The 19,688-nt window shown below is 27.1% G+C and overlaps 2 protein-coding genes across 4 annotated transcripts in view; one reads left to right on the forward strand and one right to left on the reverse strand.

Moving 5' to 3' along the window:
- The window catches only part of kuz (zinc-dependent metalloprotease kuz), a 532,667-nt gene that overhangs the window by 151,677 nt on the left and 361,302 nt on the right, over nt 1–19,688 (reverse strand). The gene's annotated exons all lie outside the window — the stretch shown is intronic.
- Nucleotides 5,788–6,499, forward strand: LOC142227564 (uncharacterized). The gene is made up of 3 exons (XM_075298077.1): nt 5,788–5,933; nt 5,983–6,118; nt 6,191–6,499. Exons 1-3 carry the CDS (start codon nt 5,788–5,790, stop codon nt 6,416–6,418), a joined length of 510 nt encoding a protein of 169 aa, XP_075154192.1. The 3' UTR covers nt 6,419–6,499.

A 19,688-nucleotide genomic window follows, 5' to 3' on the forward strand; every position in this document is an offset into this window, starting at 1 on the left:
CCTTTTATCACTTTCGAATAAAACAAAATTTTTATATATACTAACCATACAAATTTGATCAACAACTTCAAGATATTTTTAAAATTTGGTAGTTTTTTGATAAAATTTTCTTCAAATGTTGGTGGATTATTTTTGGCACGTGATACTAATACTGTAGATGTAAAGTGAGGTATAACTCCTACATGTATGAAATCTCTAGCAAAAACATGCAATTTCTATATCTGACTATTGTCAAAAGTATTCTCTCTCTTGGTGGCTCTAAATGTGTAAACGAACTGCTTCTAGTCCAAATTTTTGAACCGAGCTAATATCGTCATTTTTGGTGCAAAAATCGGAAAATCGGCATTTGCTATTTTTTGAGTAAAAAATCGTCAAAATGCCGATAAATCGGCAAAATTGGCAGCCCTGAGCTTAACTATAGCAGAGGAAATTCAACAATGCTCTCTCTCACTCTATTTGATGTGAGAGAAATTCACCATACAACGTCATCTACACACTTGCCTCTCAAATATGTTATGTCATTTGAAAGCGACATTGATTTAAGTGGTTTTCATAACTAAAGCAAACAATTGTTTGTCTAATGCATTTATATCATTCTCATTCTCATTTTTTTCTTTTTAAATTTTACAATTCTCTTAATCTTCAATTTCAAAATATATTTTTAAAATTTTTATTTTATTTATTTGAATTTATATGTTTGTTGTGCCCAAGGCTTTATGTAAAATGCAAAATAAATGCTTGTGTTTTTATATTTCTTTGGACTATTATGGAGTTTTATGTAGTTTTTTTTGTTATGTCAAAAAAGCCTTGAGCTCATTGGTAAGTTTTATGGTTCTCTTTTGCAAGCCTATGGCATATGATTAAGTATTGAGAACAAAAGAATTTATAAAATAGAAGGACATTTATAAGAGCCTTTGATAAGAATATAAATTTGAATTTAACCTTAAGCATATTTTATTGCTTTTATCAATCATCTCAGTTTGTAATATTGTAATTGAGAATGCCTGTCAGTTTCGTGATGAGCTTTGATGAGTTATTAGGAAGATTTCGAATGTTTTTTTTTTTTTTTTTTTGGAAACAAAAAAAAAAAAACAAAACCTATAAATAGGATTTGAGAAGATATTAAAATTACATTAAATTACAAATAAAATACAATTAAAATACAAATATCATACGAAAGAAAATTTTATGATTCAATGACGAAATTAATTGACCCAATTAAATTGATATTTCTTCAATCACGAAAATGTTAATATCAATCACACTTTTTATTGAGAATATTTTTATACCCTCCACCATAGGATGGGGGTATATTAATCCTCCGAGGGGTGAGAAGGTCCCTTTTTGCCTTTTCAAACTGAAATTACTCCTACTTCGGCCACTACAACCCACCCCCAAAGTTACTCTGCATTCCAAGAGTATTTTGTTGCGCATCTTTTGGAAAAAAAATCAAGCCAATCGGATCATTACTTTAGGAGTTATTGAGGTTTTAGTGAGAATAGTACGCGGACGTGTTAATAGGTCCGTATGGACCTTGTACTGAATTTCACCAATAAATGCATGTTTTTGGGCATCATTATAATTTTTTTATACCCTCCACCATAGGATGGGGGGTATATTAACTTTGTCATTCCGTTTGTAACACATCGAAATATTGCTCTGAGACCCCATAAAGTATATATATTCTGGGTCGTGGTGAAATTCTGAGTCGATCTGAGCATGTCCGTCCGTCTGTTGAAATCACGCTAACTTCCGAACGAAACAAGCTATCGACTTGAAACTTGGCACAAGTACTTGTTATTGATGGAGGTCGGATGGTATTGCAAATGGGCCATATCGGTCCAATTTTACGTATAGCCCCCATATAAACGGACCCCCAAATTTGGCTTGCGAGGCAAATTTCATCCGATCCGGCTGAAATTTGGTACATGGTGTTAGTATATGGTCTCTAACAACCATGCAAAAATTGGTTCACATCGGTTCATAATTATATATAGCCCACATATAAGCCTATCCTCCGATTTGGCTTGCGGAGCCTCTAAGGGAAGCAAATTTCATCCGATCCGTCTGAAATTTGGTACATGGTGTTAGTATATGGTCTCTAACAACCATGCAAAAATTGGTCCATATCGGTCCATAATTATATATAGCCCCCATATAAACCGATCCCCCGATTTGGCTTGCCGAACCTCTAAGAGAAACAATTTTCACCCGATCCGACTGAAATTTGGTACATGGTGTTAGTATATGGTCTCTAACAACCATGCAAAAATTGGTCCATATCGGTTCATAATTATATATAGCCCCCATATAAACCGATCCCCCGATTTGGCTTGCGGAGCCTCTAAGGGAAGCAAATTTCATCCGATCCGTCTGAAATTTGGTACATGGTGTTAGTATATGGTCTCTAATTATATCGGTATCGATATCGGTCCATAATTATATATAGGCCCCATATAAACCAATCCCCAGATTTGACCTCCGGAGCACCTTGGAAGAGCAAAATTCTTCCCATTCGGTTGAAATTTGGTACGTGATGTTAGTATAGGGTATCCAACAACCATACAGGAATTGGTTCCTATCAGTCCATAATAATCTATAGCTCCCATATAAACCGAGCCCCAGACCTCCGGTGCCTTTGGGAGAAGCAAAATTCATCCGATCTGGTTGAAATTTGGTACGTGGTGGTAGTATATGATATTTAACAACCATGTGAGTTGAAATTTGTGGATTACAGTTTTTCGTAGAAGTTTCTACGCAATCCATGGTGGAGGGTACATAAGATTCGGCCTGACCGAACTTACGGCCGTATATACTTGTTATTGTTTCAACACATAATTTACTTGTTCTGAACACAAAGACCTAAACTCAAAGAACTTAGGGATGATGATAAAAACAAAACAAATCGTAAAGGCAGGGAGGTTACAGCTGCATGGAATTTGGCGAATCCCACGAAGAAAAAGGAGTGGAAGCCAGTGACAGTGAAAGATGCCTTTTTGCTATTCTTTTGTATGCTGGACTCACAAGATCAAACCATGAACCAGCTATGGAATTATGGAACGCGACGCGTTGCCCAATATACAAAGCTGCGTTGTCGTACGATCGCTTCATGTGTACACGCAGAGAAGGAATATGATCACCTCAAACATGTTTCAAGAGCAAAATGTTATTTTTGTATGGTGACCATGTAACATGTTTGTCACTAAAATGTTATTTTCTCGTCAAATATAACCTGCTTGCCGAAATCAGATACATGATTTCCGAGAAAATAACATGGTTGCGAAAACAATGTTACATGGTCACCATACAAAAATAACATTTTGCTCTTGAAACATGTTTGAGGTGATCATATTCCTTCTCTGCGTGTAAAAATAACATTTTGCTCTTAAAGCATGTTTGAGGTGATCATATTACTTCTCTGGGTGTATCAAGCAATTTATTCGATTCGACAATGGAAACACTCGACAACAGCGACTCATCAACAGCAAAACTGCGGCTATTGACGACATTTGGGAAATGTTGCAACATAACTTGGCAGCAGCTTACACTCCTCATGAAGCACTAACAGTTGATGAGCAGTTGTTCCCTTACAGAGGCCGCACCCGCTTCACACAAATAATATATTCCGTCAAAGCCAGCTAAGTATGGTTTGAAAGTATGGTGGTTATGCGACTCACAGAGTTATTATCCTGTGAAGGGAATGATATATTCTGGAACACTGCCAAACCAACAACAACGGGAGATAAACCAAGGGCAGAACGTAGTGCTGGATCTGGTGGAAAAATATTTAGATGCTGGCCGTACAATATACGCGGATAATTTCTTTACCACTCTTGACTTGGCGCGTATTTTGTTGAGGAGGAAGACCGCATTTGTTGGTACAGTGCGCTACAACAAAACATTCATTCCACAGGAGTTCAAGAAGAACCCGAAGCGCACCATCAATAGTATATTAGTTGAGTACAACGAGGGGATACAGGGCTGTGGAGTCGAGCCAATTTTGCTCGACTCCGACTCCAGCATTTTTCATCAGCTCGACTCCGGAGTCGACTCCGGGTAATATAACTAAATCTCATTTTAATACCACTAATTTGTAGTTCTATTGTGGGGGTACCGTAAGTGGATCGATATAAAGTATCGTATTTATTTATGTGTGCAAAAAAAGATCTTAATTTCACTTAGATGCCAATTGAACTCTATATTTCAAATTTAGGGCAATGTTTAATAAATAAAATAATGATATAAGTACCCATCATAATATGAGAAGATACCAACAGTATATGTATTTGTGGACCAAAATTATTGATACTATCTCAAATCCTTTAAATTTGTTGTGAGCTATATAAAGGTTTATATTCCAATATGCATGAATTTGAATCTGAATCGATTTAGACGAAATCGTATATACTTCTATTTAGAAATTGTCAATTTCGCAAAAATTCATTTATGATTCATTCATTGAAAAATTTTAAAATTTTAGTCATTTCCACAAGTTTTCGACTTAGCAGTGAGTATCAGTGAGCCTACAATTTTGGAAAAAATTTTGTCTAGTAAATAAAATTTTGGCAAAATTTTCTATAGAAATCAAATGTTAACCAAATATATAGAAATAAAATTTGGCAAAATTTTTTATAGAAATAAAAGTTTGAAAAAATTATCAATAGAAATACAATTTAAAAAAAAAAATTGTGTAGCAAACAAAATTTTGCAAAATTTTCTATAGAAATAAAATTTTACAAAATATTCTATAGAAACAAAATTTTGACTAAATTTTCTATAGAAATAAAATTTTGACTAAATTTTATATAGAAAATAATATTTCTATAGTAATAAAATTTTGAATACATTTTTAAAGTAGTGAGTATCAGTGAGCATCAGTAAGAAAAAAAAATTTGAGAAAATTTGCTATAGAAATAAAATTTTACAATTTTCTCTTATAGAAATAAAATTTTGAAAAAATTATCAATAACAATACAATTTTAGAAAAATTTTTGTGTAGTAAATAAAATTCTGCAAAATATTCTACAGAAACAAAGTTTTGACTAAATTTTCTATAGAAATCAAATTTTGACAAAATTTTCTTTAGAAATAAAAATTTGACAACATTTTCTATAGAAATAAAATGTTGACCAAATTTTCTAATAAAAAAATCTATTACTATAAAAATTTGGCAAAATTTTCAATTTTCTATAGAAATAAAATGTTGACTAAATTTTCTATAGAAAAAAATATTTCTATAGTTATACAATTTTGAATAAATTTTTTATAGAAATAAAATTTTGACAAACTTTGCTATAGAAATAAAATTTTGACAAAACTTTTTATAGAAATAACATTTTGACAAAATTTTCTATAAAAAACAGCTTTGAAAAAATTTTCTGTCAATATTCCACATATGTATATGGCCTTAAAAAAAATTAAAAAAAAAAATAATTTCGATTGTTCGAAATATTTCAAATAAATTGATATGGGCATTAAAATGGATCGATCCAGCCCATCTGCTAGTCTAACATTCTAGGAAACATAAAAAGATAGCCGTAATTGGAATTTGATTTTCATTAAGAATCATGCTGTACATTGATCGAATGAATAACGCAATGGAAACTAATTTGCGTAAAAACTTGCTTAGTTATAAAAATGTGAAGTGTTTTAAAAAATTTGGCTTAGCCAGAGTCAGAGTCGAGCAAAATTTTTACGACTCCGACTCCGGCTCCACAGCCATGGGGGGATATATCGTTATGCTCATACGTGCCGAACAAAAATAAAGTGGTGAACGTGCTCTCCACAATGCACTACACCTGCCTCGTTGACGAGCAAATCGAGAAGCGGAAGCCCTATGTCATACTAGATTACAACGCCAACAAATGCGGCGTTGATACCATGGATCAAATGCTAGGTACTTACAGCTGCAAAAGAGCAACACAACGATGGCCGTTGGTCATGTTTTATAATATGCTGGACGTTGCTGTATGCATGCAAAAGGAGTGACAGACGGCGGTCGTTCTTGTTACTGCTAACGAAAAAATTGGCCACACCAAATATCGAAGAACGTGCCCTGAACAACCATATAACCTCATATCCAAGGATACGCAATGCGATGGAAGCATTCGATGTCAGGGTAAGAAAAACATCTTCAAATTCAAGAATAGAATATATATTTATTTGTTTTTTCTTTTTCTTTTCATTTCAGGTATTACCAAGACCGATGGAAGGCAATGTACCGTCGTTTGCGGCTAGGTCAAGTACACCGTCATGTAGGCTTTGCCGTTCTGAGTACGGGCGGCAGCGGAAAACGCGGGCATACTGCTTCGGCTGCGGCAACGCTGTTGGCGGAGAACATAGCACTTTTTACATCGCTGCAACTCTTGCGCACAGGGCAGGGGACAAGAAGTACATGCTCAATAACAATAATTTTTAATTTTTTTTATAATAGTCTTAAGAAAATTCAAGCAAAAAAATTTTTTTTAAATATAAAAATAATTTTTAATTTTTTTTTATAATAGTCTTAAGAAAATTCAAGCAAAAAAATTTTTTAAATATAAAAAATTATTTTTGTATGTAGAATTTAGTTATAAACAATAAAAACAAAACAAAAAATTAAAAAAAAAAAATGTATATGAAAAAAAACTTTATTTACAAAAAAGGTCCGTAGGGACCTTTTCACACGGCCGTGAAGTTCAGAACTGTCACTCATCGGAGGGTTAACTTTGTCATTCCGTTTGTAACACATCACAATATTGCTCTAAGACCCCATAAAGTATATTAGTCGTGGTGAAATTCTGAGTCGATCTGAGCATGTCCGTCCGTCTGTTGAAATCACGCTAACTTCCGAACGAAATAAGCTATCGACTTAAAACTTGGCAGAAGTAACATAGTTGTTATTGACGTAGGTCGGATGGTATTGCAAATGGGCCATATCGGTCCACTTTTACGTATAGCCCCCATATAAACAGACCCCCAAATTTGGCATGCGATTCCTCTAAGAGAAGTAAATTTCATCCGATTCGGCTGAAATTTGGTACATGGTGTTAGTATATGATCTCTAACAACCATGCAGAAATTAGGCTTGCAGAGCCTCTAAGAGAAGCAAATTTCATCCGATCCGGCTGAAATTTGGTACATGGTGTTTGCATGGTCATTAGAGACGACCATGCAAAAATTGGTCCACATCGGTTCATAATTATATATAGCCTCCATATAAACCGATCACCAGATTTGACCTCCTGACCAAAAGTCATCTGATTCAGTTGAAATTTGGTACGTGGTGTTAATATATGGCCTCAAACACCCATGCAAAAATTGGTCCGCATCGGTTCATAATTATATGTGGGCCCCATATAAACCGATACCTAGATTTGACCTCCTGAGCCTCTTAGAAGACCAAAAGTCATCTGATTCAGTTGAAATTTGGTACGTGGTGTTAATATATGGCCTCAAACACCCATGCAAAAATTGGTCGAAATCGGTCCATAATTATATATAGACCCCATATAAACCGATCCCCAGATTTGACCTCTGGAGCCCCTTGGAAGAATAAAATTCATCCGATTCGGTTGAAATTTGGTATGTAATGTTAGTATATGGTATCCAACAACCATGCAGGAATTGGTTCATATCAGTCCATAATTATATATAGCCCCAAATATAAACCGATCCCTAGATTTGACCTCCGGTGCCTTTCATCCGATCTGGCTGAAATTTAGTACGTGGTGGTAGTATATGATATTTAACAACCAAACCAAAATTGGTCCATATCAGTCCATAATCATATATATCCCCCATATAAACCGATCCCGAGATTTGGTTTTGGACCTTCTTGGAGGAGGCTGATTTCAAAACTCAATTAAGTTTTTAATTAAAAATTAATCATTTTCTTAACTGACTTAGTGTTTTTCGTTTGATTAAAAACTTGATTGTTTTAAATGTATTTTTATTTATATATCAATAAATTTCTTAACAAAACATTAAGAAAAAAATAATAATTACTGAGTTGTTTGATGTACCATTTCTACTTCGATTAAAAAGTAAATTGTACAAATTAAGTTTTTAATTGAAAAAAATTTCAGTTGCAAAATTTTTTAAATTGAAATTTTTTTCTGTGTGCTCCTATAGGAAATTTTGTCAAAATTTTATTTCTATAGAAAATTTTCTCAAAATTTTATTTCTGTTGAAAATTTTGTGAAAATTTTATGTCTATAGAAAATTTTGTCAAAATTTTATTTGTATAAAAAATTTTGTAGAAAATTTTATTTTTATAGAAAATTATATTTCTATAGAAATTTTTGTTAAAATTTTATTTCTGTAGAAAATTTTGTCAACATTTTATTTTTATAGAAAGTTTTAGCAACATTTTGTTTCTACAGAAAATTTTGTAAAAATTTTATTTCTACAGAAAATTTTGTAAAAATTTTATTTCTATAGAAAATTTTGCCAAAATTTTATTTCTATAGAAAATTTTGTCAAAATTTAATTTCTATAGAAAATTTTTGCAAAATTTTATTTCTATAGAAAATTGTCTAAAGAAAATTTTTGTCAAAATTTTATTTCTGTTGAAAATTTTGTGAAAATTTTATGTCTATAGAAAATTTTGTCAAAATTTTATTTGTATAAAAAATTTTGTACAAATTTTATTTTTATAGAAAATTTTATTTCTATAGAAAATTTTTGCAATATTTTATTTCCATAGAACATTTTGTCAACATTTTATTTCTATAGAAAATTGTCTAAAGAAAATTTTTGTCAAAATTTTATTTCTATAGAAAATTTTGTCAGAATTTAATTACTATAGAAAATTTTTGCAAAATTTTATTTCTATAGAAAATGTTGTCAATATTTTATTTCTATAGAAAATTGTCTAAAGAAAATTTTTGTCAAAATTTTATTTCTGTTGAAAATTTTGTGAAGATTTTATGTCTATAGAAAATTTTGTCAAAATTTTATTTGTATAAAAATTTTTGTACAAATTTTATTTTTATAGAAAATTTTATTTCTATAGAAAATTTTTGCAAAATTTTATTTGTATAAAAAATTTTGTACAAATTTTATTTCTATAAAAATTTTTATTTCTATAGAAAATTTTGTTAAAATGTTATTTCTATAGGAAATTTTGTCAAAATTTTATTTCTATAGAAAATTTTGTCAAAATTTTATCAAAATTTTATATCTATTGAAAAATTTTGCAAAATTTTATTTCTATGGAATTTTTTTTTTGCAAAATTTTATTTCTATAGAAAATTTTGTCAAAATTTTATTTCTATAGAAAATTTTTTGCAAATTTTTATTTCTATAGAAAATTTTGTCAAAATTTTATCTCTATAGAAAATTTTGTCAAAATTTTATTTCTATAGAAAATTTTGTTCAAATTTTATTTCTATAAAAAATTATTCCAAATTTTTTTCTATAGGAAATTTTCTGAGTATTCATATTTATCATAATTTCCCTAATGCTTACAAAGTTGTTTTTTTTTTGCCTAATTAATACTCGAGCCAAAATTATGACCTCTGTCAGAGAGCAAGTAAAATAGCATAACATTGAGCATATTTAGCTTTCATGCTGCTTATACCAGAGTTAAAGCAGAATATATCCTTGGCAAATAACTGGAGCTATTTTCACTTCAAATGCAACTAATGATAATGATAAGTTAATGTAGCATCGTATTTGGCCCTCTTAAATAACATTTAGTGACACTATCTGAAACATGGAGCTGGGGTTTGTGTAATCTCCTAGTTTGCTTGCTTTGGTTATTGTAGTCAGTCGCCAGAGAGCACTTCCAGCACTACCAGTAAAATCCATTTGACACAAAAATTTATTATTCAAAGTCATTCGCATAATATAGGGAGAGAGAGGGGGAGACGGGAGTTGCACGAATGGGATCGGATGAGAAGAGGATACAACAAGGATTTTGGTCGGAGGTCATAGGGGCAAGAATTTTCATTTCTATACATTATCGTTAAACCGCAACTAAATTTTAAACAGAAACCACAAAACATTATCTTAATTAAGATAAATGCTTCTCATTCTGTTCGTTTTCTACTTGTTTTTATTTTTTTCTTGTTTTCTTTTGTTTTTCGTTATCCTGGTCTGTTGTGTTCGAGGAGGAGTTTGTGTTGGTGACACAAGAAAGGCGAACAAGGATTCTGATTAACAAATACACACAATTCTTGGTATGTTTTTGATGTTGCAAGTGGTGGAGAAGTGGAGGATAACAAAAGAGATAGCGAGAGAAAGAGCTGCCGTCTTGAAAAACAAAATTTATTCGAGCCAAAAAAAATCTACCAAAATTTGGATAATACTTTACCAAAAAACTAACAAAACAGAAAAATTATTTTGCACAATTTTATTTCTATAGAGAATTTTATTCTATAGAATATTTGTCAAAACTTTATTTCTATTGAAAATTTTGTCAAAATTTTATTTCTATTGAAATTTTCCTCAAAATTTTATTTCTATAGCAAATTTTGTAAAAATTTTATTTCTATAGAAAATTTTTGCAAAATTTTATTTCTATAGAAAATGTTGTCACAATTTTATTTCTATGGAAAATTTTGTCAAAATTTTATTTCTATAGAAAATTTTCTCAAAATTTTATTTCTATAGAAAATTTTGTCAAGATTTTATTTCTATAGAAAATTTTGTCAAAATTTTATTTCTATAGAAAATTTTGTCAAAATTTTATTTCTATAGAAAATTTTGTCAAAATTTTATTTCTATAGAAAATTTTGTCAAAATTTTATTTCTATAGAAAATTTTGTCAAAATTTTATTTCTATAAAAATTTTGTCAAAATTTTATTTCTATTGAAAATTTCCTCAAAATGTTATTTTATAGAAATTTTTGTCAACATTTTATTTTAATAGAAAATTTTGTCAAATTTTTATTTCTATAGAAAATTTTGTCAAAATATTATTTATGTAGAAAATTTTGTCAAAATTTCATTTATGTAGAGAATTTTGTCAAAATTTTATTTCTATAGAAAATTTTGTCAAAATTTGATTTCTATAGAAAATTTTGTCAAAATTTGATTTCTATAGAAAATTTTGTCAAAATTTTATTTCTATAGAAAATTTTGTCAAAATTTTATTTCTATAGAAAATTTTGTCAAAATTTTACTTCTATAGAAAATTTTGTCAAAATTTTATTTCTATAATTTTATTTTAAAAATTTTATTTCTATAGAAAATTTTGTCAAAATTTTATTTCTATAGAAAATTTTGTCAACATTTTATTTTTATAAAAATTTTGTCAAAATTTTATTTCTATTGAAAATTTCCTCAAAATGTTATTTTATAGAAAATGTTGTCAAAATTTTATTTCTATGGAAAATTTTGTCAACATTTTATTTTAATAGAAAATTTTGTCAAAATTTTATTTCTATAGAAAATTTTGTGAAAATTTTATTTCTGTTGAAAATTTCCTCAAAATTATATTTCTATAGAAAATTTTCGCAAAATTTTATTTCTATAGAAAATTTTGTCAAAATTTTATTTCTATAGAAAATTTTGTCACAATTTTATTTCTATAGAAAATTTTGTCAAAATTTTATTTCTATAGAAAATTTTGTCAAAATTTTATTTCTATAGAAATTTTTCCAAATTTGTACTTTTATAGAAAATTTTGTCAAAATTTTATTTCCATAGACAATTTTGTCAACATTTTATTTCTATAGAAAATTTCGTCAAAATTTTATTTCTATACAAAATTGTGACATTTTATTTCTATATAAATTGTTGCCAACATTTGATTTCTATAGAAAATTGTGTCAAAATTTTGATTCTATAGAAAATTTTGTCAAAATTTTATTTCTATTGAAAATTTCCTCAAAATGTTATTTTATAGAAAATTTTGTCAAAATTTTATTTCTATAGAAAATTTTGTCAAAATTTTATTTCTATAGAAAATTTTGTCAAAATTTTATTTCTAAGAAAATTTGATCAAAATTTTATTTCTATAGAAAATTGTGTCAAAATTTTATTTCTATAATTTTATTTTAAAAATTTTATTTCTATAGAAAATTTTGTCAAAATTTTATTTCTATAGAAAATTTTGTCAACATTTTATTTCTATAGAAATTCTTGTCAAAATTTTATTTCTATAGAACATTTTTCCAAAATTGTATTTTTATAGAAAATTTTGTCAAAATTTTATTTCCATAGAAAATATTGTCAAAATGTAATTTCAATTGAAAATTTTGTCAAAATATTATTTATATAGAAAATTTTGTCAAAATTTCACTTATGTAGAGAATTTTGTCAAAATTTTATTTCTATAGAAAATTTTGTCAAAATTTGATTTCTATAGAAAATTTTGTCAAAATTTGATTTCTATAGAAAATTTTGTCAAAATTTGATTTCTATAGAAAATTTTGTCAAAATTTTATTTCTATAGAAAATTTTGTCAAAATTTTATTTCTAAGAAAATTGTGTCAAAATTTTATTTCTATAATTTTATTTTAAAAATTTTATTTCTATAGAAAATTTTGTCAAAATTTTATTTCTATAGAAAATTTTGTCAAAATTTTATTTCTATAGAAAATTTTGTCAACATTTTATTTTTATAAAAATTTTGTCAAAATTTTATTTCTATTGAAAATTTCCTCAAAATGTTATTTTATAGAAAATGTTGTCAAAATTTTATTTCTATGGAAAATTTTGTCAACATTTTATTTTAATTGAAAATTTTGTCAAAATTTTATTTCTATAGAAAATTTTGTGAAAATTTTATTTCTGTTGAAGATTTCCTCAAAATTATATTTCTATAGAAAATTTTCGCAAAATTTTATTTCTATAGAAAATTTTGTCAAAATTTTATTTCTATAGAAAATTTTGTCAAAATTTTATTTCTATAGAAAATTTTGTCAAAATTTTATTTCTATAGAACATTTTTCCAAATTTGTACTTTTATAGAAAATTTTGTCAAAATTTTATTTCCATAGAAAATTTTGTCAACATTTTATTTCTATAGAAAATTTCGTCAAAATTTTATTTCTATACAAAATTGTGTCAACATTTTATTTCTATAGAAATTTTTGCCAACATTTGATTTCTATAGAAAATTGTGTCAAAATTTTGCATCTATAGAAAATTTTGTCAAAATTTTATTTCTATGGAAAATTTTGTCAACATTTTATTTTTACAGAAAATTTTGTCCAAATTTTATTTCTATAGAAAATTTTGTCCAAATTTTATTTCTATAGAAAATTTTGTCAAAATTTTATTTCTATAGAAAATTTTGTCAAAATTTTATTTTTATTGAAAATTTTGTCAAAAATTTATTGCCATAGAAAATTCTGTCAAATTTTTATTTCTATAGAAAATTTTGTCAATATTGTATGTCTATAGAAAATTTTGTCAAAAATTTTATTTCTATAGAAAATTTCTGCCCCATTCTCCTCCAATTTGGCAAATTTTTTCTTTGCCTAAAAGTTCTCTTCGTTGGCATCCCTATACATGTGTGTGTGCGACACTCGAAAAATCGGATAATAATTCCATTTCCATCTAAACAGCAATCCCCAAAACGCAATGTGATATATTCATACGTTGGGATATTAAGTCCTGCTAGCAGAAAATTGTAGCAAACCTCTATCTTCTCAAATATGTTGTGTGTGGAATACATGTCACATGCATGCTTATGGATTTTCAAGGAATCAGTAGGATAGTGACAGTGAGAAAGTGTGAGCTCGTATTTGTATGTGTGTGTATGTGTGAAACAAAGAATGGGAATAAAGTGCACTTATCCCCAACAAGGACAAAGTAATAATAAAGAAGTAGCAACAATAAGGCATTACTTCATGCAGGACATTCACTCTCAAGCGTACACATAACACCACCAATGCAACAACACAAAACCACAAGCAAAGTAACAGAACGAACGGAAGCACAAAATGCATAATTTAGATTATACTTGAAAAGTGGAATGATACACCGAGTGGAAAAGTTTAAAAGACCTTCTAAGTGTAGGCCTAATGGAAGGCCTTACAAATTTGTTACAAACTTTCTATTCCACTAGAAATGTGGTCGATATAAATACATCCTATAATCAGGCTTAATGAAAGGACTTTGAAGACATTTTGGTAACAGAACTGAACTAAAATTTAATAGACCTTCTAAAACCAGGCCTACTAGAAGTTCTTACAAAAAAATATTTTTTTTCTGGTTCCGGGTAAGGGTGGGAAAATATTTCATGCAACTAACAGTGTTTCACCACGGTTGCCACAGTTTGTAGAATTCTACTAAAAATGGTAAATTTTTTACTGTTTGGTAGAATGTTTACTGTTTTGGTAGATTTTGCATAAATATTCATCTCCTACTGAGAGGTAATTCATAAACAGAAATTTTCTATAGAAATAAAATTGTGACGAAATTTTCTACAGAAATAAATTTTTGACAAAATTCTGTATAGAAATAAAATTTTGCAAATATTTTCTATAGAAATAAAGTTTTGCAAAAATTTTCGATAGAAATAAATTTTTGACAAACTTCTGTAGTGAAATAAAATTTTGCAAAAATTTTCTACGGAAATAAAATTATGCAAAAATTTTCTATAGAAATAAAATTTTTGTAAAAATTTTCTACAGAAATAAAATGTTGCAAAAAATTTCTATAGAAATAAAATTTTTGTAAAAATTTTCTACAGAAATAAAATGTTGCAAAAATTTTCTATGGAAATAAAATTTTGATAAAATTTTCTATAGAAAAAATATTTTTCCAACATCTTCTAAAGAAATAAAATTTTGCAAAAATTTTCTATAGAAATAAAATTTTGACAAAAATGTCCTATAGAAATACAATTTTGACTACATTTTCTATGGAACTAAAATTATGCACACATTTTCTATAGAAATAAAATATTAGGAAAATATTCTATAGCAATAAATTTTTGCAAAATTTTTCTATAGAAATAAAATTTTTGTAAAAATTTTCTACAGAAATAAAATGTTGCAAAAATTTTTCTATGGAAATAAAATTTTGACAAAAATTTCCTATAAAAATAAAATTTTAACTAAATTTTCTAAAAAAAAATATAATACGTATTGACAACATTTTCTAAAGAAATAAATTTTTTACAAAGTTTGCAATAGAAATAAAATTTTCACAACATTTTCTATAGAAATAAAATTTTTGCAAAACTTTTCTCTAGAAATAAAGTTTTGACAAAATTTTCTACAGAAATAAAATTTTTGCAAAAATTTTCTATAGAAATAAAATTTTGCAAAAATTTTCTATAGAAATAACATTTTCAAAAAACAAATCCTATAGAAATAAAATTTGTAGAAAATTGTCTATAGAAATAAAATTTTGACAAAAATTTTGTATAGAAATAAAATTTTGATAAAATTTTCTATTGAAATAAAATTTTGACACAATTTTCTATAAAAAATAAATTTTGAAAAAATTTTCTATAGAAATAAATTTTTTACAAAGTTTGCAATAGAAATAAAATTTTCACAAAATTTTCTATAGAAATAAATTTTTAACGAAAATTATCTATAGAAGTAAAATTTTGCAAAAATTTTCTATGGAAATAAAATTTTGGCAGAATTTTCTATAGAAAAAAGATTTTACCAACATCTGTTATAGAAATAAAATTTTGACAAAAACTTCAAAAAAAGTAATTTTCGAGAAAATTGTCTATAGAAATAAAATTTTGCAAAAATTTTCTATAGAAATTAAATTTTTGCAAAAATGTTCTATAGAAATAAAATTTTGACAAAATTTTTTATAGAAATAAAATTTGACAAAATTTTCTATAGAAATAAAATTTTAACAAAATTTTCTATAGAAATAAAATTTTGACAAAAATTTCCTATAGAAATACAATTTTGACTACATTTTCTATGGAACTAAAATTATGCACAAATTTTCTATAGAAATAAAATATTAGGAAAATATTCTATAGCAATAAATTTTTGCAAAATTTTTCTATAGAAATAAAATTTTTGTAAAAATTTTCTACAGAAATAAAATTTTGCAAAAATTTTCTATAGAAATAAAATTTTGACAAAAATTTCCTATAAAAATAAAATTTTGACTAAATTTTCTAAAAAAAAATATAATACGTATTGACAACATTTTCTAAAGAAATAAATTTTTTACAAAGTTTGCAATAGAAATAAAATTTTCACAACATTTTCTATAGAAATAAAATTTTTGCAAAACTTTTCTCTAGAAATAAAGTTTTGACAAAATTTTCTACAGAAATAAAATTTTTGCAAAAATTTTCTATAGAAATAAAATTTTGCAAAAATTTTCTATAGAAATAACATTTTCAAAAAAAAAAAAATCCTATAGAAATAAAATTTGTAGAAAATTGTCTATAGAAATAAAATTTTGACAAAAATTTTGTATAGAAATAAAATTTTGATAAAATTTTCTATTGAAATAAAATTTTGACACAATTTTCTATAAAAAATAAATTTTGAAAAAATTTTCTATAGAAATAAATTTTTTACAAAGTTTGCAATAGAAATAAAATTTTCACAAAATTTTCTATAGAAATAAATTTTTAACGAAAATTATCTATAGAAGTAAAATTTTGCAAAAATTTTCTATGGAAATAAAATTTTGGCAGAATTTTCTATAGAAAAAAGATTTTACCAACATCTGTTATAGAAATAAAATTTTGACAAAATCTTCAAAAAAAGTAATTTTCGAGAAAATTGTCTATAGAAATAAAATTTTGCAAAAATTTTCTATAGAAATTAAATTTTTGCAAAAATTTTCTATAGAAATAAAATTTTGACAAAATTTTTTATAGAAATAAAATTTGACAAAATTTTCTATAGAAATAAAATTTTAACAAAATTTTCTATAGAAATAAAATTTGAACAAAATTTCCTATAGAAATAAAATTTTTGCAAAAATTTTCTATGGAAATAAAATTTTGCAAAAATTTTCTATAGAAATAAAATTTTGCAAAAATTTTCTATAGAAATAAAACTTTGACAAAATCTTCAAAAACAGTAATTTTCAAGAAAATTGTCTATAGAAGTAAAATTTTGACAAACTTTTCTATAGAAATAACATTTTGACAAAATTTTCTATAGAAATAAAAATTTTGCAAAAACTTTCTGCAGAAATAAAATTTTGACAAAATATTCTATAGAAGTAAAATTTTGACAAAATTTTCGATGGAAATAAAATTTTGCAAAAATTTTCTATGGAAATAAAATTTCTACAAAATTCTCGATAGAAAAAAGATGTTTCCAACATCTTTTATAGAAAAACTTTTGCAAAATTTTTCTATGTAAATAAAATTTTGCAAAAATTTTCTATAGAAATAACATTTTTATCAAAATTTTCTATAGAAATAAAATTTCGACAAAAGTGTCTATAGAAATTGAATTTTTACAAAATTTTCTATAGAAATAAAATTTGTAGAAAATATGGTTATGTATGGTTATGTTAGGTGGCAGCCCGATGTATCTGACTCACTTAGACTATTCAGTCCATTGTGATACCACATTGGTGAACTTCTCTCTTATCACTGAGTGCTGTCCGATTCCATGTTAAACTCAATGACAAGGGACCTCCTTTTTAGAGCAGAGTCCGAACGACGTTCCACATTGCAGTGAAACCACTTAGTGAAGCTTTTGAAACCCTCAGAAATGTCACCAGCATTAATGAGTTGACAAATTTTTCTAAAGAAAAAAGAAATAAAAAAAATTTTGATTTTGAAATATAATCTTGACAAAATTTTCTATAGAAATAAAATTTTGACAAAATTTTCTATAAAAATAAAATTTTGACAAAATTTTCTATAGAAACAAAATTTTGACACAATTTTCTATAAAAATAAAATTTTGACAAAATTTTCTATGGAAACAAAATTTTGACAGAATTTTCTATAGAAATAAATTTTTGACAAAATTTTCTATAGAAATAAAATTTCGACAAAATTTTCTATAGTAATAAAATTATGACAACATTTTCTATAGAAATAAAATTTTGTCAAGATTTTATTTCTATAGAAAAATTTTCAAAATTTTATTTCTATAAAAAATTTTGTCAAAATTTTATTTCTATAGAAAATTTAGTCAAAATTTTATTTCCATAGAACATTTTCTCAAAATTTTTGTCAAAATTTGATTTCTTTAGAAATATTTGTCAAAATATTATTTCTATAGAGAATTTTGGTCACAACTTTATTTCTGTAGGAAATTTAGTCAAAATTTTATTTCTATAGAAGGTTAGGTTGGGTAATGTGGCAGCCCGATGTATCCGGCTCACTTAGACTATTCAGTCCATTGTGATACCACATTGGTGAACTTCTCTCTTATCACTGAGTGCTGCCAGATTCCATGTTAAACTCAATGACAAGGGACTTCCTTTTTATAGCCGAATCCGAGCAGCGTTCCACATTGCAGTGAAACCACTTATCCACCACTGAAAAACTTGTTGGTGTTCAGTCGAAGCAGGAATCGAACCCACGACCTTGTGTATGCAAGGCGGACATGCTAACCATTGCACCACGGTGGCTCCCTTGTAGAAAATATGCTATAGATATTAAATTTGTAGAAAATTTTTACAAAATTGTAGAAATAAAATTTTGACAAATTTTCTATAGAAATAAAATGTTGACAAAATTTCCTAAAGGAATAAAATTTTATCGAAAATTTTCTATAGAATATCAGCCTTATAATGCAAATAATCCTTATTATGTCACTGGTTGAAATTTCCAGCGTTTACCCATTCCCTTTCCTCACCCATAACCCGCACACACACAAGCCTATAAACAAATCCTAACCACTCTTTACCTACCACAATACGCCATCTTCTCTTCCTACGTTGGTGTCCTACGAAAGGATATCTGCGAATGCAACAGAGCATGCAGTGTCCGCCATTGAATACAATGGAAGGCACAAAATCCGAGAACACAAAATATGTGACAACGACTATTTTTTGCATAATTTTTCCCAAGTGTCAGGTCATAAGTCTTTTTCTTTTTTCTTCGCTTTGCCACCAATTTTTCTTATTTTCCACTTCTCTTTCATTTTCTTGCTCTCTCTCTCCATGGATATTAAAAGGCAATATTTTCTGTTGTGATGCAGTCACAAACTTAAAGTTGCCCATAAACCTGAGTTGAGAGTTAAAAATTTCTGAGTATATATATTTTACAATGCAAGCATAATCGAAAGCAAAGCGGAAAAGAACAATTTAGAGATATACAAAAGGAGTTTTTTTTTCTTGTGCCTTATATAGGAAAAGGAGATTTCCTCTAACATGAATGTATTTTCAAATGAAATTGGACATTTAGTGTAAGAAATTTATTGCCGTCTCGCGCCTTTGTTGGGAAAGAGTTAAACGAAAGCTTGGTATAAGGCAAGCTTTTTTAAAACTTGAACTTAAATTCTAGATTTTGAACTTTAATTGCTATTGCTGTAAGAAATGCCCATCTTAGTTGCGGCCGATGACAAGGCATCTTAAAACTTCTTAACATCATCTTCTAAATTGTAAGTTAGTCCATGCGGGATATATAGTAGACAAAAGAAAAGTCGATTAAATACGTATATATTCAGTTCTTGACCGGTATATATAGGGAAGAAATAATTACGAACCGATATGAACTTTTGTGCGGTAATTATAGAGCCAAAATTGAAATATGGGGGTCGCTTTATATGGGGGGCTATATACAATTATGAATACGAGTCTACCAAAAATGGCAGATATTTTACTGTTTGGTAGATTGGTAGAAT

This window comes from Haematobia irritans, chromosome 2 (genome assembly GCF_050003625.1).
Source record: "Haematobia irritans isolate KBUSLIRL chromosome 2, ASM5000362v1, whole genome shotgun sequence".
Taxonomy (NCBI): Eukaryota; Metazoa; Arthropoda; class Insecta; order Diptera; family Muscidae; genus Haematobia; species Haematobia irritans.